The sequence below is a fragment of the Liolophura sinensis genome, chromosome 13 (assembly GCF_032854445.1).
Source record: "Liolophura sinensis isolate JHLJ2023 chromosome 13, CUHK_Ljap_v2, whole genome shotgun sequence".
Classification (NCBI taxonomy): Eukaryota; Metazoa; Mollusca; class Polyplacophora; order Chitonida; family Chitonidae; genus Liolophura; species Liolophura sinensis.
The window spans coordinates 9,932,115-9,957,779 of NC_088307.1; the positions used below are offsets into that span (position 1 = coordinate 9,932,115).

The 25,665-nt window shown below is 39.0% G+C and overlaps 1 protein-coding gene across 1 annotated transcript in view; it reads left to right on the plus strand.

Annotated features, from left to right (window-relative positions):
* Positions 1–25,318, plus strand: part of LOC135480835 (kinesin-like protein KIF14) — a 41,897-nt gene extending 16,579 nt beyond the window's left edge. The window contains exons 9-30 of the mRNA XM_064760764.1: positions 783–856; positions 2,092–2,230; positions 2,869–2,932; positions 3,607–3,791; positions 4,099–4,201; positions 5,767–5,804; positions 6,337–6,444; positions 6,822–6,969; positions 7,464–7,529; positions 8,391–8,444; positions 11,925–12,194; positions 12,964–13,104; positions 13,588–13,676; positions 13,881–13,969; positions 14,549–14,647; positions 15,596–15,703; positions 16,866–17,056; positions 18,462–18,644; positions 19,080–19,220; positions 22,348–22,428; positions 22,787–22,943; positions 23,908–25,318. Coding sequence (XP_064616834.1) covers positions 783–856; positions 2,092–2,230; positions 2,869–2,932; positions 3,607–3,791; positions 4,099–4,201; positions 5,767–5,804; positions 6,337–6,444; positions 6,822–6,969; positions 7,464–7,529; positions 8,391–8,444; positions 11,925–12,194; positions 12,964–13,104; positions 13,588–13,676; positions 13,881–13,969; positions 14,549–14,647; positions 15,596–15,703; positions 16,866–17,056; positions 18,462–18,644; positions 19,080–19,220; positions 22,348–22,428; positions 22,787–22,943; positions 23,908–24,296 — 2,917 coding nt within the window. The 3' untranslated portion in view covers positions 24,297–25,318. The remainder of the gene's footprint in view (positions 1–782; positions 857–2,091; positions 2,231–2,868; positions 2,933–3,606; positions 3,792–4,098; positions 4,202–5,766; positions 5,805–6,336; positions 6,445–6,821; positions 6,970–7,463; positions 7,530–8,390; positions 8,445–11,924; positions 12,195–12,963; positions 13,105–13,587; positions 13,677–13,880; positions 13,970–14,548; positions 14,648–15,595; positions 15,704–16,865; positions 17,057–18,461; positions 18,645–19,079; positions 19,221–22,347; positions 22,429–22,786; positions 22,944–23,907) is intronic.
* The last annotated feature ends 347 nt before the right edge of the window (positions 25,319–25,665 follow it).

The following is a 25,665-nucleotide window of genomic DNA, read 5'->3' on the forward strand; positions in this document are numbered from 1 at the left end:
TTGTAATGAGCCGGCCTTGATACTTGTAATGACCCAGCCTTGATACTTGTAATGACCCGGCCTTGATACTTGTAATGACACGGCCTTGATACTTGTAATGACCCAGCCTTGATACTTGTAATGACCCACCCTTGATACTTGTAATGACCCGGCCTTGATACTTGTAATGACCTGGCCTTGATACTTGCAATGACCCGGCCTTGATACTTGCAATGACCCGGCCTTGATACTTGCAATGACCTGGCCTTGATACTTGTAATGACCCACCTTTGATACTTGCAATGACCCAGCCTTGATACTTGCAATGACCTAGCCTTGATACTTGTAATGACCCACCCTTGATACTTGTAATGACCCAGCCTTGATACTTGTTTATGACCCAGCCTTGAACCATCTGTTCCCCCTGAAACTTTGGTGAGGAATTCGCCCATTAATATACAATGTTCATGTTTTAGCTTCATAAGGCCAATCACTCTAGATTCCAGGTTTCCTGTCACTGCCCATATGCCATTTTATGTTCAGCATATCTACCAGAAATTATCAGAAAAGATGAGACTATCATAAAAGATACAGTAGCTGAAGTACTGATAATGAAACAAGACGATTCTTTCGCCTCCCAAATTTTCCAATTCTGATGGAAAAACAAAAAATCAAGTGTCTTTGGTCTTAGGATGACATCTTTTTTTAGAGATAATTAATGACGACAGAATGGCATTGTTTCCTTGTACATGTAATTAACCTGGTATACACTGTACCTGTATTTTTCCTTGACCTCACAAAAGCTATGCCAAACAGGCAAGGAGTATCGTGAACAACGTGAGGGTGAACGAAGACCCGAAAGCCAGGCTGATTAAACGTGAGTGTTCACAGGATCCTTGATGGCTGACCTTTTCATTGCATGCTAACCCAAGTATATGCTGCAATATAAATGTCTGTGCCTTGTTAATTTGGTACATGTTTTATGATAATAAGATTGGTGCTGTATTAGGGTTTAAGTTGGACTTAACTTTTAATACATGAGCAGAGACAGACAAGCTTTGCTGTCGGACTGGGGTTCCCCTGACTGTACTCATGTCGTTGTTGTCAATGTTACAGAGCTGCGAGCAGAGATAGACAAGCTTTGCTGTCAGACTGGGGTCACCTGTACTGTACTCATGCCGTTGTTGTCATTGTTGCAGAGCTGCAAGCAGAGACAGACAAGCTTTGCTGTCAGACTGGGGTCACCCGTACTGTACTTATGTCGTTGTTGTCAATGTTACAGAGCTGTGAGCAGAGACAGACAAGTTGCTCTGTCAGACTGGGGTCACCTGTACTGTACTCATGTCGTTGTTGTCAATGTTACAGAGCTGTGAGCAGAAACAGACAAGTTGCTCTGTCAGACTGGGGTCACCCATACTGTACTCATGTCGTTGTTGTCAATGTTACAGAGCTGTGAGCAGAAACAGACAAGTTGCTCTGTCAGACTGGGGTCACCTGTACTGTACTCATGTCGTTGTTGTCAATATTACAGAGCTGCGAGCACAGACAGACAAGTTGCTCTGTCAGACTGGGGTCACCCATACTGTACTCATGTCGTTGTTGTCATTGTTGCAGAGCTGCGAGCAGAGACAGACAAGCTTCGCTCTCAGACTGGGGTCACCCATACTGTACTCATGTCGTTATTGTCATTTTTGCAGAGCTGCGAGCAGAAATAGACAAGCTTCGCTCTCAGACTGGGGTCACCCGTACTGTACTCATGTCGTTGTTGTCAATATTACAGAGCTGCGAGCACAGACAGACAAGTTGCTCTGTCAGACTGGGGTCACCCATACTGTACTCATGTCGTTGTTGTCATTGTTGCAGAGCTGCGAGCAGAGACAGACAAACTTCGCTCTCAGACTGGGGTCACCCATACTGTACTCATGTCGTTGTTGTCAATATTACAGAGCTGCGAGCACAGACAGACAAGTTGCTCTGTCAGACTGGGGTCACCCATACTGTACTCATGTCGTTGTTGTCATTGTTGCAGAGCTGCGAGCAGAGACAGACAAGCTTCGCTCTCAGACTGGGGTCACCCATACTGTACTCATGTCGTTGTTGTCATTTTTGCAGAGCTGCGAGCAGAAATAGACAAGCTTCGCTCTCAGACTGGGGTCACCAGTGAGATGGTTCAGGCCTCCAGCCTGGCGGAAATCGCCTCACTCAAGGAGAAGCTGGCCGGGAAAGAGAAGGAAATGGAGGAGGCGTCACGGTGAGTAATTTGGACGCGTGAATGTAATTTCATGAAATCTGTTACCAAATCATCACCCTGCCCTCTGAAGTGCTGTACAGAGGAGTGATTGGTAACAATTCATGGGAAACTGTACATGTATGGCCTTTTATAATACTGCAAATTACAAAAGGCCGGATTAACTGGTATGAAAATTTTGTGAAAGTATTGTATTTCACTCAAAGTTTTCCTTTTTTCAAATGAAAGTTGGATCTAGCTTATGACAAGATTAGGTAGTACCAATACAGTGACTTTTGTGAGATTTGAAGGCATGTTTATGCTTCCTTGTCAGTGTATGAAATGGCTGTGGGATCAACCCTGATAGTAGATGCCTGATATTTTTGAAAACACCTCTTTGAAGAAAGTTGTAAGATTTTTATTATTCATGATGTATGATATTGGACAAATGTTACATGGGTCAAGATGGCATAACATGGATTTGAACGACAGCTCACAACTTTTCCATTGGGTTTTCAGTTGTTTTCAAAAATGTCCAGTACTTTCGTTTCATATGAAAATCTTTCAGACTTCACTGTGGGTGAGATATTATCAGTCTGATCGGAATGTACAAAAGTAATATTATCTTTTTATGAATTTTTTTTTATTGTGTCATATTTTAGGTCATGGAAAGACAAACTTCAGAGATCTGTGGCTAGGAAAGAAGAAGAGTTAAAGACTCTTGAGGTGAGAGTTTAATAGTTTTAGGATGTTTTGCCATTTTTCTGATGGCTTTTGATAGAACTGTCTGTCTTACGTGTCTATCTTTTTTTTCTTTTTTGTGTTAGATCTGTGTGAGACTCCCTATATCATCTGAATTTCTTCATTTTTCCTGAACTGGGTACTAAGTGCCTTTAAATAAGTGAAATGTTTCAAATAAGCATAAAACTTTAAGGCACTCAGAAGGCACAAACTCTCACAATGGCTAAATGTAGAAATTCCTGCAGTAGAGAGAAAGGGACAATGCTTTGCAATTTTTGTCTTGTCTGTCAGTGTCCAAAAATGGTTGAAAGGTCACAACCAAAATGTAAGAGATAAATTCCAACCAAATTAGTGCCAAGCTGTTTCAGTAAAGTTCCAGTATACATTCATCCTGTACTAATGCCTGCCCTGAATATTTCTCTTGTGTGCCTTGTTTGACCGTGCCACGTCACACTGGGTACACCAAATATACGTCAAAAGTGAACCCGCAGAAAGCAACATGTTTAGTAGGGCGCAACAAAAGACTTATGACGTGCAAGTTCTATGTCATGCTAGTACCACCTTTTGTGTGAAGAAAATCTGCCAGTGCCCCATTATAAATTTAACCTGTTACCTGTTACCGTGTCTTAACCGCGCTGTACGTGCTCACCTGTTGACAGAAAGCCGGAGTCAGTTTTAAGGTGGACAACAAGCTGCCTAACTTGGTCAACCTGAACGAGGATCCGCAGCTGTCGGAGATGCTGCTGTATGTCATCAAGGAGGGGACTACACGTGTGGGACGCAGAATTGACGGCTCCACACACGACATACAGCTCACCGGAGCGCTCATTGCTGATGATCACTGGTGAGTGCTCATTTTAGGTATGTTTTAGAATCGTTGGACAGGGTCATGTGTTGATGAGTTTCAATATATATATATATATATATATATATATATATATATATGTATCTGGACTGTCAAGTTCAAAATACAGGCAATTATTGTGCAATTTGATAAAATTTTGTTTGTAGGTTAGTTTTGTGTAACTTGAGATCAAGTCTGAAATCCACCTTGCTGCGTGCATAAATTTGTTTGGGGCTTAAATTCTCTGAGTAGATTGCATTTGTTTAGTGAAGTGTTCGTTTTACACCTGTGATCTCTATATTTTCAGTGTAATTAACAATGAGAAGGAAGAGGTAAGCCTGTCACCTAACCGTGAAGCCCCGACCTACATCAATGGCAACTTGATCACGGAGACCTGCATCCTTCACCACGTAAGTCTGTCTGATGTGCTTTATGCTACTGGGGTTCTCCGGCTCCCTACAAAGGGAATCAAACCTTGCAACCCATGAAAAAGCAGTGCCCTCTCCATATGTATGAATAACAATGAAACTGATTTCAATAACATAATACGGATGGTCGTTGGTATTCCCCGTGCTCTTCACGATCTTCACCCAGCATAACGCTGGACCACCATAAGTGAAATGTTCTTGAGTACGGCATAAAACACCGATCAAGAAAATAAATCATTAACATAGTAAATTGTCATGAATTTTTATTTATTTGATTGGTGTTTTATTCTGTCCTCAAGAATGTTGTCATTTATTTGATTGGTGTTTTACCCCATACTCAAGAATATCTCACTTATGTGACGGTGGCCAGCATTATGGTGGGAGGAAACCGGGCATAGCCCCAAGGGGAAACACACGACCATCTGCAGGTTGCTGTCAAACCTTCCCACATACGGTCGGAGGAATATGGTGATGAATAATGGTAATTGGCATTGTTATTCAAGCAGGTAGATGGCGCTGCAGTTTAATTAGTTACAAGATTTGTTTCCCTTTGTGGAGGGTCGAAGATCCCCATTCAGTATTACGCTGTTCATGCAAGAAAACAAAATGCACATTGATGCGCATCGCACACGGTTGTGGACACTTAAGCTCTGGTTATAAATGCATTTAGATGAGCATTGATTTCTGTATACATATGTAACTGGTTTTAGAAATTTGATTCTGTCCAGTTAGATTGTTTAAAACAGTGCGTGGCTGGCGATAAGGTTTCATTCTGCTAAACTCAATTCAATTGTAACTGTGCACGTGCGCAAGACACAGGTTCCCAGACCTTTATTGAAAGTATGACGTAGTCTGATGTCAGCAGGAGGGAATTCCCACCAAACAGTGCTTTTCGAATAGCATTGAACTCCAGTGTGCCCTTGTCAGTCCTTGTTAATGTGCATTGGAAGGCGTTGTGTGAAGCAGGAAATTTCTTTCAGTTGAATGCAAATTAAACATAACTGTTAGAAAAATGTGTCTTAAAAGCAGAGGTAAATGGTAAGTATACAGGTGCTTTCCTAAGAAGTACAAGAAGTGCAGTGTATTAAAACTGCTATTCTAGGTTTTGCTGGATCATCCAGAACCCAATTTTGCCTGACACGACATCATGCAAGAACAGGGGGTTTTCCCCTATGCATAGCCACAAATGTTGTTGTACTTTCAAACAATTAACGTCTGACGTTACAACGTAATGGCCTTGCCCAACGTCATGTCTGCCCGAATCCCCATAGGTAATATTATCACGCCCGATCAGGCAAATTTTACAGAAACTTTTGTCAGAAAGATTTGTTAAATGTGTTATTCATCATGAATCCATTTGAACCATGTTCTTTCACGTTATCTTAAAATTTCAACACAGTTCCTCTTGTAAGTGAAGTAACACTTTAAACATCTCCAATTCATGTCTGGTTTTTCCCATCCTCTGAACTGAGAAGACCAGCATAAAGGAATGCAGAATAAAGTTAATCAATAATTAAAACATAATTAACCAACTTTTCATTTCTCAGGGTGACCGTGTCATACTTGGAGGTGACCATTATTTCAGGTGAGTGGTAATGTAAAGGAAAAGATCCTCATATATTTTTGTTCTTTCATCATCCCAGTGTGCATTGTCTCCTTTTAGTCTGTCAGTGTTCTTGTTACTACTTTGAGTTGAATGTGTCTTTCACCAATCTTGATTAAATATGGAGAATTTTCTTCCTAGTACTTCCAGTTATGTAATTTAGTGCTGAAATGGTGAGTGGTTTTCACCTGTTGAATAACCCTATCAACTATTCGAAGAGTGTATTGTTAACTGACAGACCTATTGTATGTTGAATTTGTACTCCTGGACGGTATAATGTAAACATGTTGTTATTTCACCTTCTTTCAAGAGTTCGTTTTTTGCCACAATTATTCTATGTAAACCTGGTTTTTCATGACATAAGTAATACATTCTTTAGTGGTCTAAACAAATCAGCGGTCTAAACAAATAAAATTTACCAGTGATAACAAAGCATTGGTAATGATGCATGTATATGCCTGTACAGGACCCTGATGGCTTTACTCTCTAGTCATGTGTTTCTTTTTTTTCTTAGGTTTAACCATCCAATAGAAGTGCAGAGACAGAAGAAGACCTCTAACGGGACAGAGATCAAGGACTTTGAGTTTGCTAAACAGGAGCTGATGAGAGTACAAGAGTCCAGGTGGGTCAATGTTGAGGTCAAAAGCCTACACAAATTTGTTCGTTTTTCGTAAACTGGATACTGAAGTGCCTTTAAATAAGTGAAATGTTTCAAATAAGCATAAAACTGTAAGGCACTCAGAAAGAGCAAACTCTCACAATGGCTAAATGTAGAAATTCCTGCAGTACAGAGAAAGGGACAATACTTTGCTATTTTTGTCTTGTCTGTCAAAAAAAAATCGTTCACAGGTTACCACCAAAATGTAAGAGATAAATTCCAACCAAATTAGTGCCAAACTGTTTCAGTGAAGCTCCAATACACGCTTATCTTGTCCTAATGCCTACCCTGAATATTTCTCTTCTGTGTCTTGTTTGACCATGGATGTATTGTGTTGGCAGACTACAGGCAGAGCTGGAAGAAGCCAAGAGAGTCGCTCAAGAGGAGATGACAGTGGAGCTGGAGAAGATCAAAAAGGAGGCAGAGGAGGAGTTTAATGCTCAGAAAACGGGGTATGAGGGAAAGCTGGCAAACTTACAGAACTCTCTGGTAAGTTATCTTCCCTGAATTCATGATCTCATGGTTTCGTGTTTGGAAGGTAAATAAAGCCATGTTCTGCTGCTTGGACATTTAATAAGCAGGATTTTATTGCAGGTATGCATGCGATCATGGTAATCATGCAGTCATGGTACTCATGCAATCATGGTAATCATGCAATCATGGTACTCATGCAATCATGGTAATCATGCAGTCATGATAATCATGCAAACTGATTACTCTTGTTACATATATTTCATTAGGCATTGTTTTTGTTTACAGTATTTCACCTTAAGTTTGTTTGTGAAAATGCATTGTAAGAATCCCAGAGGCCTTAAAATAAAACTTTCAGGGCCAGCGCTGATTTTCCTATAAGAAATTGATTAAACTCTCCAAAAAGTCTCTTAAGTAAAATGTGTCACTTGAAAAATGCTAAAGTCAAGGTGAAGTACAGAGAGTTTGTTTTCTTTAAACATGAGTAAATGTTTGTTTTTTTTCGTTGACAGCAAAGCCAGAAGGAGAAGCTGGAAGAAGCTCAGAAAGAGGCTGCGGAACTGCAGAAACAGAAAATGGTGAGCTTTCCTTATAATCCTTGAAAGTGCTTAAGACTTTGTTGAAGGGTTTTCAGCACTGCACAATGACCTTGAAGTCTCTCACCAATACAGTCGCTGTGAGTTCGAGTCCAGTGGTACGTGGGCATGATCATGGGTTTCCACCGAGCTCTGCCTGCTTTCTCCCACTATAATGCTGGCTGCCGCCATATAAGTGAAATGTTCTTGAGTACGGCGTAAAACACCAATCAAATAAATAAATATTCAGACTGAATGGTTATTGGAATAACAATTGGAACAAAAGATACTAGGTCCTTGTAATGTAATTTTATTTTACATGTTGGCCCCCTGTTTATAATAAATAATTACTGTATTTCACACATTAAGATTAAGTTTGGTATATTAAGATGAAATCCAGAAGCATGCCTATACCTTAAAATTATATTTTTGATGCCAACACTTTAGCTTCTTTGATAAAAAATTGATTAAACTGTACATACTTCTCTTATGTGCGCCTCTAGCCCTGCAAGGTGGACGAATCCCCCAGAATCTAGCAAAATGTGTCACGTGAAAAATGCTAAACGTTTGGTGACATACAGTAATACAAATTCTGTATTTCCAATGATTTTAGGCTTTGCACAATGATAGCATGTGTATATTTTGAAGGATTTGGTCAATAAACTTACACTAGAAGTTGTTTGTAATCTGTTTGTGTAACGATTGAGGATGTAATGCAGCCAGAGAAAATCCTGTTAGCTTATTTGTACTCCATTTGTTTAAGTGCTGGAGGAATTATTATTCTTCTTATGGTTTAAGTGCTGGAGGAATTATTTATTCTTCTTATGGTTTAAGTGCTGGAGGAATTATCTTTTCTTCTTACAGTTATTAGAACAAGAGGTTTTAGCTGGCAAGAAGAAGCAGCAGCTTGAACAGAAGGTAAGTTGAGGCTTTGGTGTTTGTAAACAGGAGCTATGAAAATGAAATCATTTCGAACTACGATATGGCTGAAATATTGCCGATGTGGTGTTAAGCCATAATCATTCATTCATTCAAACTATGGAGAGGGTCTGGAGGTTTGTACTTAGCCCCAAAACAGTTGCATCACAGTATATTAATGTTGTATTGCAGCAACTAAACCTGCTTCTGTAATACTTTGACTTTGGACAACTGCATTGGATGCTGAGTTTGGCTAAAATCTTAAATATAAAAAAATGAGTCAATCCCATATTAGCTAATACACTTTCAAACAACTGGGTCCAGGTGAGTATTAAAGTTACACCAATCCTAAAGCTTAGTACCAGTCTTATCGCAGTATTAGTAAATGACACTAGTCTGGACTAAAACTAATACCAGGCTTAAATCCAAATACACTTTTGAACAACTGGCACTTGGGCCCAGAGGACTTTCACAAAGCTCAGGTAGCTGTCTAAGGCTCATTAAAGAACAAGATAGCACCTGCTAAAACATACATGTATTTCAATCGAAAGCAGGATTCTCCAGCTTTCTAAAAAGTATCATACTTTGTTTTAATGAGATTTCACCAAATGACATGTAGAACAAAATTACAATACTGCACAAAGGATTGGTGTGAATCGTGGCCGACATCTTGAGAATTTTATTCAATCTAACACAGTGCTTTCAAATTGCACGGCCTAAGCTGTGACGTAGCCTTTACCCATTCACTCCATAAAGTGACATATGATAACACAGAACTTCTACATTGGACATCATGCAGTGACGTGTAACCAAAGGGCCTTTTCACACAGTGTTGTGGGCTAGGTCTGTATCATTTGCAGGCCACCAAAGATGTAAAATTAGTTGATTTACACGCTGTGTAATATTCAAAGAGAGTATCACAAACTATGTCAGACAGTAGCATAACATCTTGGCCCAAACCACATTCGTCTTCTCAGAAGACCCTAGGCCTACTTAGACACACTGCTCAAATTATACGGGACCGGTAGATCCAGGATCAATCCTTGATCGAGTCACACCTAAGACTTTAAAAGAGGAAGTTGTAACTTCCTCGCTTGGTGTTCAGCATGAAGGGGATAGTGCAACGACTGGTTGACCCGTATCAGTATAATGGCTCGGGCGGGGCGGCTTACTTGCCTTCGGTAAGTCGTCTCAGTGAAGCAGCACTAAATAAAAGAGCGGTGGAAATCCGTCCTGCAACAAGGAGGCACATTACACGTACATGCACCCTAAGGATTCTTTCGTCATCGTATGACTGAAAAATTGTTGAGTACGACGTTAAACCCCAAATCACTCATTGACTCACTCAAATTATACAAATACATTTTTTGCCGTTCAGTTTCTAAATAACAAATATCTGAGTAGGTGAAAAATTCATTAGGGATGCCGAAGGTTTATGGGATTCAGAAGATGGCATCTCACCTGACAATGCTTAAAATTAATTAATTCTTATGATATAATGATTTTTTTCTCTAAATTTATTAGAATTGAAGAATTTAAATTTTGCTCCTTTGTCTTTTTCGCATACAAGGGATGATTGTATTTCCTGTTTTCTTTTATAAAATACAGTAAAATTATTGAAACGCCGTGTTCAGGCAGAGGGGCTTTCCCTGACATCCGTGATAACTACGTCAGCACTGCTCTCAACTTATAAGCTTAGATAGATCAGCCTCAGTGGTGCTTACATTTATTTCCATTTCTGTTGTAATTTTGTAAACATTTAACAGGCGTCAAAATCGCCAGCACCACCTCTCTGGAGGCTGCGACCTGAACCAGGAATACCAACATGGCTGTGCATCTACAGGCTTCTTAAACTGTAAATGATATAGCAGGCTTACTTTATCACAGTTCAAGCAGTGGAAGAAATATCCTTCCAGTATGTCCAATGTCCAAGAAAGCTATTTATCACTTTGACCTTCACTGCCAAAGTCCACAACCTTATCTGCCATAGGCTACTGCTTTGACTATAGTACGGAAAATACCTTCGACATTAGAGAGCTAGATTAAATGTGACGTCACCCCTTGCTGTTGATAATGGAGTCGCAATGAACCTGTGTCAAGAAGAAGCTTCTCTAAATTTTTACTGGGTTTCAAAAAAATCTAAAAAAATATTATTAATATTATATTAATATTGTACTATTATTATACTATTATAATTATTATACTACTGTTATTATTATATTATATAAATATTTAATTTAAGATGCTTTGAATCGTAGTCTTTGAGTGGACATAAACAATAATCAGCTGCTCTCTTTCACTTTAAGTTTAGTGCTGTAAAAAAGCTATGAGAAAAAGTCTCTAAGCCATTTCACAAAAATAAACCTGCTTGATGCTTTGCAGCATTCTGATTGGTTATATCAGTAAAGATAATTTTCAAATTAGCGTCAAACTGTAAATAAATCAAATTGGTATGTAAAAAGAGCAGAAAATTACATTAATTTCGTCTTCATTTTCGTCTTCGATGCAGTTTTTAAAGAAAGGATGATAACTCTATTAACCTAGTGGACGACACATCAAAAAGCTGGATAATTTTCAGTTGATGCATCGATGCGCAGGAGCAAAAAGGTGTCTTAAGTGGGATAAACAAAAGTGCATGGTCATTTATGCCTAATATATAATATTACAGACTTGGACAAGAGCCAAATATTTAGGCCCTGTCTAATTTTGTGTGTTTATTTTTGTCAGATTTCGACTTGAAACTATGTTTGATCCCATTTAAGGTCTTTGCTGTCACAAAGACTCGAATAAAATGCATGAAGCTGACTGAAATGTGTGTGACTGCCCAGGGCTATAATTCTTTAACCAAACCACATGGACTTAAAATCTGTGTCATGCACATGAAAAATAGGTATCAAGCTTATACAAATGGATTCTTTTTTGGGTTTTTGAATTTTTAAAAAGACTTTCTTGTGCTGAAAGACAATCCTTTCCTACTTTTCTCTTGTCAAGAACTGAAGCTTCAGTGTTAGATGCATAATGCTGTTAAAGGTGACTAAGGATTTTGGGTTGAATTTAAAATCTGAAGAATAAAAATTTTAGGTTCCAGAATTTCATTATACCAAGAAGCATAGGTTTAGCCATTGGGTGGGTGAGTGGGGGGTGGGGGTGAGTGGGAGGGGGGGGGGTTTCAGTGTCTTTGAAATGCCCTATTCTGACAAAATTAACGTGGGTAAGGTAGGAGAAAATTGAGATGGTTTGATTTCAAATTCTCACCGAAACTATAGCAAGAAGTGATTCTTGCTATAAAATATAAAATTAAATACCCAATAATTCCAATATTCCAAATAAATAAAATAAAAAATGAATAAACAGACTTGTATATGAAGTCTTCCTTACTTTTGTATTATCTTGTCCTGTAGAGTATCGGCTGAACATCCACAGAGCAAGCTTTTGGGGTATTTTTCGTATTACACCAGTGTTTAACCTTTCTCTTCACAGCCGACAAATTTTGACTTTGTTGACTGGAAACGTTATGAGGGTGTCGACTGGAAACGTTCTAAAATTCTGGATCTCTTGCAAGCTGAGAAGGAAAAACTGACCAAGAAATTAGAAGAGGCGAAACAACGGACTCAAAAGCGTTTGGAAATGCCACCCCCTTCGAAAAAACAGAAAATGGCCTCCGTTGATTTTGGTAAAACAGATTTGTACAAAACTGCCCTGCTTCTGAGTGAAGCCAACAGGATCAGCCAGCATCTGAAAAAACACACGGTGAGTTGGGGACAGTTACTTTACTGGGGACAGGAATAAATAAATTGGGTTTACTGGATCTTTGGCAGTATTTCAGCAGTATCATGGCAAACCTTATTACTGTTGATACTATCACTGTCTTTAAGTTATTCCTTGATTTAAACACACACCAAAAAAAAAAAAAAAAATAGAAGGCATTCTGAGAGCAAAAACTTCTGCCTCGGCTATATTTTGCAAGTTCTTCACTATTGTCAAGCGGACAGTACTCAGGAGGGACAGTATTTTCTCACGCAATTTTGAAGAATCTTTCAAAAAGTTTATGGATACAGAATAACACCAATGAAAATTTAATGGAATAAAGGCTGTGACAATTTGAAAAAATGTGACAGAATACTGTGTGATATACTGTGACAATTACAACCAAAATATGACAGAAACCAAATTGGGGGGAATAATTTTGGAAAGTTTATTCCTGAAGTGTATAAGAGGTGACAGTAAAACTCAAAACCTAGATATAAAGTCAAAATAAAGATAAAATGGCGATTGTGAGAACTGTGGCAGAGTGTGAAAATCTTTTTATACTTATAATTATCACTGCAAATTTTCTAGTGAACATTAAAAGCCACTTGGCAGCTTTGAAATATATATTCTGTCTCTGTCTTTTTTATTTTGCCTTTGTCTTTTCCAAAAATGATCATGGGAATTTAATCAAACTTACTGTTACCGTATGAGTTCACATTTTAGATTTCAGTATACAGTGTTTTGATATATAGTCTTTTTTTATTTTCAGACCTTCAGTCGTCAAGACATTTTTGAAAGTGAAGAAATGAAGACTTTCGTGAAAGTCACAAATACGAAGTTGAACATCTGTACTTATTGGCCTTTGCCAAAGTTTGAAGAAAAGCTCCTGTCAATGAGAGAATTGTACCAGGTACCCTTAGTTCATGTTTGAAACAAAACTGTTAATGTGTCAAAGTGTGAAATATAAAATGTGACAATATTCAGACAGATTTTCTTCTGTTACCTCTAGGGGGCCTTAGTGGCTCAGTTGGTTAGCGCACTAGTGCAGCCTAATGACCCAGGAGTCTCTCACCATTGCGATCGCTGTGAGTTCAAGTGCGGTGGGAAGGTCATCCAGCAACCTGCGGACGGTTGTGGGATTCGTCAGTCTGCCCGGTTTCCTCCCACCATAATGCTGGCCGCCATCGTATAAGTGAAAAACACCAATCAAATAACTATATAAATAAATCTGTTAAACTCTACTTGTGTATTTCTGTAGGATTCTATGTGTTCTGAAGCCTTTTGTACTGTGTACAGTCCCCTGCTGCATGCTAAAATATATACATCCTCGTAAAAGTATGGATGGAACTAAACTTAATTATTGAAAACGCTGTGAATGCAAAATGTTTTTCAGGGAGAGGGAGATAACTCTACAGTAGATGAGGTGTTTTATGACTCTACTGATAACTGGGAAAAGGAGACTGGGTTTAACTCCCCTAGAAGGTGAGTGCAAGATTTGCAAGGTTCTATCCAAAAATTCATTGACAACCCCCTTACACCCCCGGCCCCCGAATCTATGGGACTGCTGGCAGTTGTGTAATAAAGTGAAATTTAAAATAAAATACCAATGAAGTATTAGAACACAAAGTGTGCCAGTGCCTCATGTTGCTGTGGTTCAAAAGGTAGATGTGTTTGGCTCTGTTGCAGCTCCCGCAAATCCCGTCGGACGTCGAGTGGGCGTCGCCTGTCTCTTCTAGGATCTCCGCTCCTCAACAGTACCAGACTGAACAGTTCAAGTCAGTATTCAGTTCATGTAGTAATAACATCTGTGTGGAGAATACCACCTTGCATCGATAAGAACGCCGGCGTTCTAGTCAACTCACGGATAAAATTTCAGCCTCAGCACGTTACATATTAAGTTTCTTGTTCAAGTTGAATGTTCAGAACTTCTTCCAGGTGATTCCTTAGTATCAGAAATCTAAGCTTGTTAATTTATCAGGATTGTTTTATTTTAGCCTCACATTTGGTGATGTGTTTACCTCTTTATATAATACCTCTTCATATAATACCTCTTCCTATAATTGTTGTAGAGTTTCAGTAAAAAGTCGCATAAACATACATGTACCTTCTTATTTATACTTTTATCATTGCAAGTTACGGTAGAAGTGACAAGTTACTTCCAAAACTTGCTATTTTTGCTATTTGCATATCGTTGCTATTTTGAGGTGTGGTTGGATAATGTTCAAAAAGACACAGCCAAGGTCATATCTTGGTTATATAATACATGCCAAATTGTTATTCCCTCCAGTTTAATTATTTTAAAAGTTAGCTGCATTACAAAGCATAACAAGATGATGTAACTCCCAAATCGACAGGTTCACAAAGGTCAGAGAGTGTTACAGATGTCAGCTGTACTGCATCATTCGCGACCTTAGCGCGTAGTGTGCTCAACCTGTCCATTGACAAGAGGAAAGGTATGTACTGGAGTTCTCTCCCTTTGCTCGTGTACCTTGGATCCCCCTGGTGTAACTGTTCATGGGGTTTGTGTGACAGTTTGAAGCAGTCATTATTTGCATGTGTAACCATTTGCGGAGTGTAACGTTCGTTGCAGACCACTTGTTTTCCATCATTGTGGTTTTAATATTTGCTCACATGATGTTTCAGGGTAACTTGTGGAGGCTGTTGTTGGTGTTTTATGTCAGGCACTTCAGTTACCTCCACCATCACATAAGTCTAAAATGTATAAGTAAACAACAGTCAAGTAGAACTAGAACTGCCTGCAGTTTCGCAGCTTCCAAGCAGTCTTCACAGATGGTGTTCAGCTTCTGCTAGTGTTCCATGATAAGTATGTCCCTGCATAGCTACAGGAGCCACTCACAATCATGTATGATGACCATGCAATGATTTCAAGGAAAATTATCGAATATTTTGAAAGTGCTTTTAAGCATTTTAATGATGACAAAGATTTATGAGCATGATCATCTGTATAATGATGAGAGGTTTTTTTTGTACATATTGGGTTGTCCATTCTAGTTTGCTTTTTATTATGATCTGAAAACTTTAACTTAAAAATTTATGTGTGGCAGTGCTCAAAAATTTATTTTATTCCCATATAGGTAAGACATGAGATATAGCGATTAGCACATCTGTCTGTCAGCCTGCCCATTTATAGGTCTATGTAATGATATCATTTCTTTGGATCAACACAGGAGGCCGTTAATATTCAGTTTTCTTGAAACTTTGTAGTCATGATGGGGATGATATTATACAGATGTGCATTTGTTGCATCAAGTATTTTGAAAACTTGTCGCTATTTTTATGTAAGATATAATCTGGATTTAGGGAGAGGAAGTGCTGGTGAGTGGAACTCCTCCTACAATTTTCAACCGATATTCACAAAAACACAAATTCTGTCTCTGCAGGTGTTCAGAGTCAGACTGAGAGCATCGCGGACGAGGTTCTACTCCACGCTGAGACTCTCAAGATGGCCGTTACCTCCATCATGGACGCTCCCAAAGGCTCTAGTGCAGGTAAGGCGTGTCAGGGAAGAACGATGTCCCCACCCGGGTCATAAAGTTGATACATGTATCAACTTGTGCAAGTTTAGCTGGAAGTTTGGTCTTGTCCTGTGGTAAATGGTCCCCAGGGCAAAGGAACAAAACTGACCTAACTTGCTTAAGCGTTTCATTGGAGTTTAAAATTTTTACTGAAGTAAAAAGTAAGTGGGATCATCTATACACTAACATCTAGAACATTCAGATAAACAACCGGTTAAGTCCAGATCAAAACTGTGAAAGATGCAGTTAATATCCTGAGGGATCAGATCTGCAACACTTTAGCAACAGATACAGTCAGAAGGATCAAATTTGAAACTCTTTGGCAACAGATACATCCTGAAAGATCGAATCTGCAACCATTTAGCAACAGATACATCCTGAAGGATCAGATCAACAACCCCTTGGGATCAGATACATCCTGAAGGATCAGATCTGCAACCCTTTGGGATCAGATACATTGCGAAGGATCAGATCCGCAACCCTTTAGCAACAGATGCATCCTGAAGGATCAGATCCGCAACCATTTAGCAACAGATACATCCTGAAGGATCAGATCAACAACCCCTTGGGATCAGATACATCCTGAAGGATCAGATCTGCAACCCTTTGGGATCAGATACATCGCGAAGGATCAGATCCGCAACCCTTTAGCAACAGATACATCCTGAAGGATCAGATCCGCAACCCTTTAACAACAGATACATCCTGAAGGATCAGACAGATACATCCTGAAGAATCAGATCCGCAACTCTTTAGCAACAGATATATCCTGAAATATCAAATCCGCAACCCTTTAGCAACAGATACATCCTGAAGGATCAGATCCGCAACTCTTTAGCAACAGATACATCCTGAAGGATCAGATCTGCAACCCTTTAGGATCAGATCCAGAGGCAGACAAGGAATGATTTTGCTTGGCAGGCTGTTTCTCTGTGTATTTTACCGGCTGATTGACTCATTCAAGATGACCGACTCAACAGAATCTACTTAGTTGTTAGATTCTGATCATGATTAGAATACATACACTGACTCTGTATATTTTCAGACAATGACTCTGTATATTTTCAGACAATGACTTTGTGTATTTTCAGACACTGGCCTTGAATATTTTCAGACGCTGACTATATATTTTCAGACTCTTCAGACACAGACTCTGCCTCCTGTCACATGGTACAGCTACTAACCTCCTACCAGGTGCTCCTGTCCCATGCCTCGCTCTGGTCTTCGCTGTACAGGGCTGTAGACTCTCCACTTATCCTAGACCTTACCGAGAAAATCTCTGAGATCGTCAAGGAGCTGGGCAACCACATGGGCCTTTTCCTTCAGGTGGGTTTTGCATTCAAGCTGGCATACATGTAAAACACACATAAATTGTCTTCAGGCCATAGTTATTGTTCTTTATATAAGGCATGATTGCTTTGTAAGAAACGAAGGGTTTTTTTCAGCAAAGGCAACTCTTGCTGAAGGTCACAAGCCCAAAGAGGTTGAAGGTTCAAGTACGGCTCCTGGAATCCAGCAGCTGCTAGCAACCTGCAAATGATTGTGGGCTTCCCTTGGGCTCTTCTCAGTTTCCTCCCACCTTAATGCTGGCCGCCGTCGTATAAGTGAAATATTCTTGAGGTTGGCGTAAAACACCAATCAAATAAATACAAAGTGTCCAATATCCTGTTTAATACCCTGCTCAGTTAACTCCAACTGTCTCTATATCAAAGATGTATTGAATTGAACTGGCATTGAGCATGGTCAATTTTGTCCCGAAAAGGGCATTTTTAGAGGTATTTCTTTAGAGGTCCGTTGTCAAGTGGTTAGCACGCCAACACACAGCACACTGACCCAGGAGCCTCTTACCATTGTGGGCGCTGTGATTTCAAGCCCACCTCATGCTGGGAAGTTCTGCCACCTTGTCACCAATACGGCGTAAAACACCAATCAAATAAATAAATAGTATCCAGCAGATTTTAATATAGCTCCAGGAGCCATGAAGAATTGAGTGTGACATGATTCATTTGTGGTGGCGATCAAACATTTCTGTACAACTTTGTCGAGAGAAAATTTGGAGCAGATCAGGGACTTCTGGGTAGGGTGCTTGCCTGGCTATTGTTAGGCCACGAGAGACATGATTCAGCCCCATTCTTGGACAATGAATTTTTGACATTTGCCTGCTTCCTTTGTCAGCTGTAAACCTCTTGAGAAAGGTTGCCATGTTTATCAAACCTGCACCTGAGATAATCGCGCTGACATATCTGCCATCAGAATTTGAGATTCAAAAGCTGTGACATTATAGAAACGAAATGCTTGGGATTCGCAGCATTCTGAGATAGCTTGTTTTAATTTTGTACATGTACTTTAACAAGCTTCTAGTTTCCTCCACCCATAAAACAGGCCATCGCCATGTGCCCTAATTCTTCCAGCTTTTCAACCGCCTCTGCAAGCAATACTTTCCCAACATTCTGAGAAAGTTATGTGCTGTAGACAAATAGTTTGCACAGTTTTATGAAGCTTATATTGTTAATGACACAAACAAATCATTTGTACCGTTAATTTTGTAATAATTGTATGCATAAATTTCATAAAAAAGTGCTTTAGTAGTTGTAAAAATGGAAGATTTACAGTAAGTGGAAAATTGTTGAGCATGACACAAAACAACAATGAAATAAATAAAAATAAATAATGGAAAGAAATTTAGTGTGTAATTGAAAGAAATTTCATGTACAACTTTGTTCTTTTTCAGGGCTGTGAGAATGAGATCGAGAGTATGGTGCAGGAATTTGGGACTAAGGTGCTGGACTGTCTCTACTCTCTGTGTAAGAACTGCGGGGAGCTGGCCCTAGCAACAGACACGCCCATGGCAACCCTTTACTCCACCCCTCAAGATGATGTCAGTAGTGATGATGAGAACGCCCACACTGCAAAGGTAGGCCGTGTTTAAGGTAGAAATGTGATGTCATTATTTTCTGTTGTTTGGTATAGATTCACAAGGGTACTTTCATCATTGCATAAGACTAGAATAAAAAAGTTTTTATTTGAAATTCACATGTAAATCTATTGAACTCAGAAAAAGCGAAAAAAGCGAAACTGTTGCCTGTGAAGTTCTTGTATCAACAGTTTATAGATCTATCTGGTCATGAACTCAACCCAAATTTGACTTCAGTAATTATTTTTTGGGTATGTTTGTTCAAACAATGTAAAAAATTTGTGAAACAAAAAAAAAGCTAAGGTTCTTTACAATGTTTAAAAAATCTATAATATTTTAGGTATGTATTAACTGTAAGCTATTGTAAGGGAAAACAAATTATCATGTAATAACAAGCTGAAAAGTCTACTTGGAATTTACCTCATCTGTCTGCAGCTGTGCCCGGCCATTTGTCAGGCCTTCCTGGGAGGCTGTGATGTGTTTGTGGACAAAACTCTACAGGGTGGCATCAGGACCCTCGAGGATTGTGAGGTCAAAGTTCAGGCGTGCTCAGAGGAGATGACCAAATCAGCACCGGTAAGCTCTGGAAAGCACAGATCAGTATGTGTCATATTGATACGTAATGATCTCTACAAAAATGTGAACTGTAGATGTTAATGTATTACATTCCACGTATGTGATTGTGGAAGTGGGTAAAATACCTCAGTCATGTACACGTATGTGATTCTGGAAGTGGGTAAAATACCACAGTCATGTACATGTATGTGATTGTGGAAGTGGGTAAAATACCACAGTCATCTATACATGTGATTGTAGAAGTGGGTAAAATACCACAGTCATGTACATGTATGTGATTGTGGAAGTGGGTAAAATACCACAGTCATGTGCACGTATGTGATTGTGGAAGTGGGTAAAATACCACAGTCATGTACACATATGTGATTGTGGAAGTGGGTAAAATACCACAGTCATGTACACATATGTGATTGTGGAAGTGGGTAAAATACCAGTCATGTACACGTATGTGATTGTATAAGTAGGTTAAATACCACAGTCATCTACACATGTAATTGTGGAAGTGGGTAAAATACCACGGTCGTCTACACATATGTGATTGTGGAAGTGGGTAAGATACCACAGTCATCTACACATATGTGATTGTGGAAGTGGGTAAAATACCACAGTCATGTACACATATGTGATTGTGGAAGTGGGTAAAATACCACAATCATCTACACATGTGATTGTGGAAGTGGGTAAAATACCACGGTCATCTACACATATGTGATTGTGGAAGTGGGTAAAATACCACAATCATCTACACATGTAATTGTGGAAGTGGGTAAAATACCACGGTCGTCTACACATATGTGATTGTGGAAGTGGGTAAGATACCACAGTCATCTACACATATGTGATTGTGGAAGTGGGTAAAATACCACAGTCATCTACACATGTAATTGTGGAAGTGGGTAAAATACCACGGTCATCTACACGTATGTGATTGTGGAAGTGGGTAAAATACCACAGTCATGTACACATATGTGATTGTGGAAGTGGGTAAAATACCACAGTCATCTACACATGTGATTGTGGAAGTGGGTAAAATACCACAGTCATCTACACACGTAATTGTGGAAGTGGGTAAAATACCAGTCATCTACACATATGTGATTGTGGAAGTGGGTAAAATACCACAGTCATCTACACATATGTGATTGTGGAAATGGGTAAAATACCACAGTCATCTACACATGTCTATTGAGCTCTTAAAAATGAACGCATGATCAAACATTTTGACTTCTGAAAAATCTATGATGATGTCTTAGTGCAAATATAACACTCCATATTTGTATGAGTCCGCTAACAAAGGTGGGCTATTCTTTCGCGGCGTTAGATATGTTTAAGAGTTACAGCTTATGTAGGTGTATTGGTTACCCCCAGAGCTTTAATACCCTGCCCAGTTAACTCAAAGATGCATTTAATTAAAATGGAAGTGAATATGGTAAATTTTGTCCCCAAAAGTGCATTTGTAGAGGTATATAAATTCTTCAGAGGTCAGTGGTCAAGTGGATAGAATGTTAGCACAGTACACTGACCCAGGAGCCTCTCACCAATGCGGTTTCAAGCCCACCTCACGCTTGAAAATTCTGCCAGCTTGTGGATGGTTGTGGGTTTTCCCTGGCCTCTGCCCGGTGTCTTCCGACCATAATGCTGGCCATATTTGATTAAGTGAAATATTCTTGATTATAGCGTAAAACACCAATCAAAGAAATAAATAAAATTCCTCCGAATTTTTTTTGCGGACGCTTTTCACTTTTCAGAAGTAAGATATCATCAAACCTCTAAGAACACCTTTATTAAACCTATAAAATTCTCAAAATCTGACAAAATGAGCAACTAAAGTCACAGGGATTAATACACATCAATTTTACGAACAAAATATTGGTTTAAAACTCAATTTTGGCATCAGGAACTTAATATTTTCTGTAAAAAAAAAAATTTAGCGATAGAGATAACCATACTGAATTTAATTGCCGATAACTGCATGCTGAAAATACGTGAGAAAACTGAATTTGTAGAGCTGACCTTTCTTAAACAAACAAAAACCTTTATCAGGTTATCAGCCGTCTAGCCACTGAACATGCACACATTACTGAGGCCCGTAGCAATAGATTAGATCATTATGTAACAAAAACAGAAGGTGTCTTCGCTTCCAATATTTATCCCAGAAGTGTTCAGTGTTTTAAAAATTTAGTTGAAAACTGAGCTGAATCGTACGAAAGTCCATTAAGATTGGAAATTAGACGTTTGTTCAATTGAAGAGAAAAAGTAAGGTAAGAAATCTAGTGGAGCAAAGGTCTTGTACATTTCTAGTATGTTGTCTGTCAAATAAACAACTCCACTTCGAAGGAAGTCTAATGTTATGTGACTGTCTCTCAAAATTGAGCAAAAAATAAATACAGAACTGAGAAGGGTAAGCTAAACAATGTTCCATTTTCTCATGGAAAATGAAGAAGTATATTTTAAAAAGAAAACTGCAGTGTTAAATAAACTGTATTTAAAGATAAAAAGAAAAGCTCTAAATAAAAGTATTATTTGTACGCTATATGTCAGAATGAATTAAAGAAAATAAAGACGTTGTTGTTTGAAAATAAGTTGCTTTATTAATTGTATTTACATCTGCTATATTTCAAGCGGGGCCACATTGGCTCAGTTGGTTAGCGCGCTAGCACAGCGTAATGATCCAGGAGTCTCTCACCAATGCGGTCGCTGTGAGTTCAAGTCCAGCACATGCTGGCTTCCTCTCCGGCCGTACGTGGGAAGGTCTGCCATCAACTTGCGGATGGTCGTGGGTTTCCCCTGGGCTCTGCCCGGTTTCCACCCACAATAATGCTGACCATCGTTGTTTAAGTGAAATATTCTTGAGTACAACATAAAACACCAATCATATAAATAAATAAATAAATAAATATATTTCAAGCTACAAAATGGATGTTATCAGAAATATATAGATAATGGCACAATATGACATAATATTTAGCTCAATTTGTAAAATATATTTTAACTCAATACGGACTGTAAATTAAATTGCTAAATAATATATCACTATACATGTAGTTACATGGTCTAATTGTTATTCAAAGCCTTGCAGATGATTGGCAGATCTGAAATAATCATTTTGCTTTGTTCATGATTTCAGGCATTGAGTGTTGTGCCCATTCATGTCGAGGTTGTCATGGGAACATCGCGAGTTCTCCTGGAAAAGTGCCAAGAGATCCAGGTAAATTTCTGGAATCCTGATGTCCTTCAAATTTAGAAAATGTTTGGTTTTCAAGAATGTGTATTTTCTCTGATAATTATTTTTACATTGCTTGTACTAAGCCCAGTAGGAAGGAATGGTGTCCAGTAACAGCTAAAGGAATGTTATGGGTGGTGTCTCAGAAGAATTGCTTACATTGAGGTCAGGGTTTGCCTACAGGTAAAGCATAAAGTGGGGAATATTCCAGCAGTGAATCCTTGAGTGCGTAATAATTACCATCAATTTCAAAATACTTGACTCAAGAAATGTGATTTCCATCAAGAAATGTGACTTCCATCAAGAAATGTGACTGCATTTGTATTTTTATCGGCTCTCACAGGTAGAAGTAGACAACTCTATGATGGACACGGCAGAGGCGAAACCTGCGCAGTTCTATCAGCACAGTTACTCTCGCTCACAAAGGCTCGTGTCAAACATCAGCTGTTTGGTAGATGCGGTTAATCTAATTATGAACACCACAGAGTCCATTGCCCAAGGTATGGTAACGGTTACGGCATGGAATAGTTACGGTTACAACAGGGTATAGTAACGATTACGGCAGGGTATAGTAACATTTATGGCATGGTATAGTTACGGTTACGGCAGGGTATGGTAACGGTTATGGCATGGTATAGTAACGGTTATGACATGGACCAGCTACAGTTATGAAAAGGTGTGTAATGTGTATGGTATAGTAACAGATATGACAAGGTCTTGCAATGGTTATGGCATGGTGTAGTTGCAGTTATGATGAGGTGTAGTAACAGGTATGGCATGGTGTAGTAACAGATATGGCAAGGTGTAGTAATGGTTATGGCCCGGTATAGTAACGGTGACGGCAAGGTATAGTAACGGTTATGGCAAGGTGATGTAATGGTTACAACATGGTGTAGTTGCTGTTAAGGCAAGCTGTATTTACAGTTATCGCATGGTGGTGTTGCGATTTAGGCAAGGTGTAGTAACAGTTACAGCAAGGTGGCACGAACTATAGAATAGAATTCTGTAATGATTTGATAAAAGATACTACACAAAAATCTTCCACAAATATAGTGTGTATCTGTACGTTTAATGAGCGAAAGTTCGTCAGTAACTTGCCAGATGCATACAGTTTGCCCCAGGCACACCATTTTCCTCTGCCCTTAATCAGACTGGTGGGCTGAGGTGGTTAGCACGCCAGTGCAGCGCAGTGACCCAGAAGCCTCACACCAGTGTGGTCTCTCCTGTCTGGTCGTGCGTATAAAGGTCTGTCCATAGCCTGCGGATGGCCGTGGGTTTTCTACGGGCTCTGACCGGTTTCCTCTCAGCTTAATGCTGGCCGCCGTTGTGTAAGGGAAATATTCTTGAGTACGGCGTAAAGCACAAATCAAATAAATAACTCAGACTGTCATTGTGTATCTGAAAATGTATTGAGTATGACAAAAATAAATAAATTAAAAAGTAAATTTATGAAATCTTTTTTAGACGCAGACACAGACCTGAGGAAGATCTGTCGATGTGCCGACATGATCCAGAAGGCAGCTGTCAAGCTATTGGCTGTCTCAAAAAAGGACTCTTTCATTGGTCCACTACCAAGTGGGAGTAGCCAATCAGATTTGCTGGATGTGTCCGTGTTGTCGGACTCGCAAGTTGACCAGCTGGGCGTATTTATTCAGGAGGTGAAGCTGGCAGCAAACACATTGACGGAGAAGGTTCAACAGGTCATGGATTCTGATTTGATGAAAATGACCTCAACTCGAGGAAAGCGGACTCTTCCTGCGTCTCCAGATCGAGTTTCGACGCCAGTGTCGGTTCTACAAGCCAAAAACAGAACCTTGTGGAAGAGTGCCTCATTGGTTGACGAACAGAAATGAATTTTGAGCCTGGTTTTTTGAAATTTGCGAAGTAGGCAGTTTCATTGATATTCATCCACATACATTTTTTGTAATAAGTCTGCAGCATAATGATACCACTTCCTAAATCTAAATATAGCGCAGTCGAGAGGACCCATGAGGCACTGGTTCAAACCTGGCCTTGGACAGAGAATTTTTATATTTTTAGATTGCACGTACGTCTTCGGTGACAAGCAGTCAGTGATGCTGATGTGGCTGATCGCGCAGTAAGACGTTTCTCTAGATCTATAAGAAACTAAAACTCTTCGTATTTGTGTAAAAACATGGAATGTGGATTGATTTTGTGAGTAAATTCAGATTAATGCATAACCTGCTTTGTCATGTCTGGGAAGACGTATTTCTGATAAAGGTAATGCATCAGCAAATTTTGATTTTTTAACTTCTCAACTATATTGTTATAATGCCAAATGGAAATTCGGTAATGAACAGTGGTGAATTTTTTGTTTTTTCTTTCTTGCTGCAGAATCTAACATATATACACACTTACTGTTTCATGCTATGTTTTTCTCAAGCTATTTTCTACAAGCTATTTTTGGTGGAATTCAGTATATGTAATCTTGATATTAGCAAATAATAGCAAAGAATTTATGCATTTGTACACATAACATTAAATTTCTATGTTTGTTTTTACATGTATGCTTTACTGCCCAAGACCACACTGCCAGATTCATTTTCATATTTACCGTACGACCATTTTCATCCCTAAAAGTAGCAGTTGTCATATTCTTGAACAAGTTTCCAGCATGTTGAATACTTTCATGTGTTTTGCATATATATATATATATACATGTATTTTAAAAGAATAGAAAGTCATTCATTGGATTCTGTCATGCTTTTCATTCAGAGACATGGTACGCTAAATAATACATTAGCTATTGATGAAGAATACATTGTTCTTCATGTGGCGTATCACTGTGTAAAGTGTATCTCTGGCAAACCAGTGCTAGCAAATAGCAGTCTCATGGCATCCACGTTTATGGTTATCACAGGCACCTTGGCTGCTCAAATTTGTATACATGTATAGACATGAATTTTACTTCATTTAGTCTTTTCATGAATTTTTTTTAAAACAGAAATGGCATGTATATACTTGTGTTATTTATTATCTATTCCCACGTATCATTTGTCTACATAACAATTAGCGTACTGGACTGTTAATAGGATTAAGCATTCCAAAGAGAAATCCAGTTTGAATACTTACCATGATTAAAGCTTACCACATATACATGACATCTGTACATGTGGCATAGGTTCACTCGGATCTCTTTGAAACTTGTATGTTATTTGTTGCAAGGACGTGCAAATTCTGTGCACAGTTTTGTTTACCACA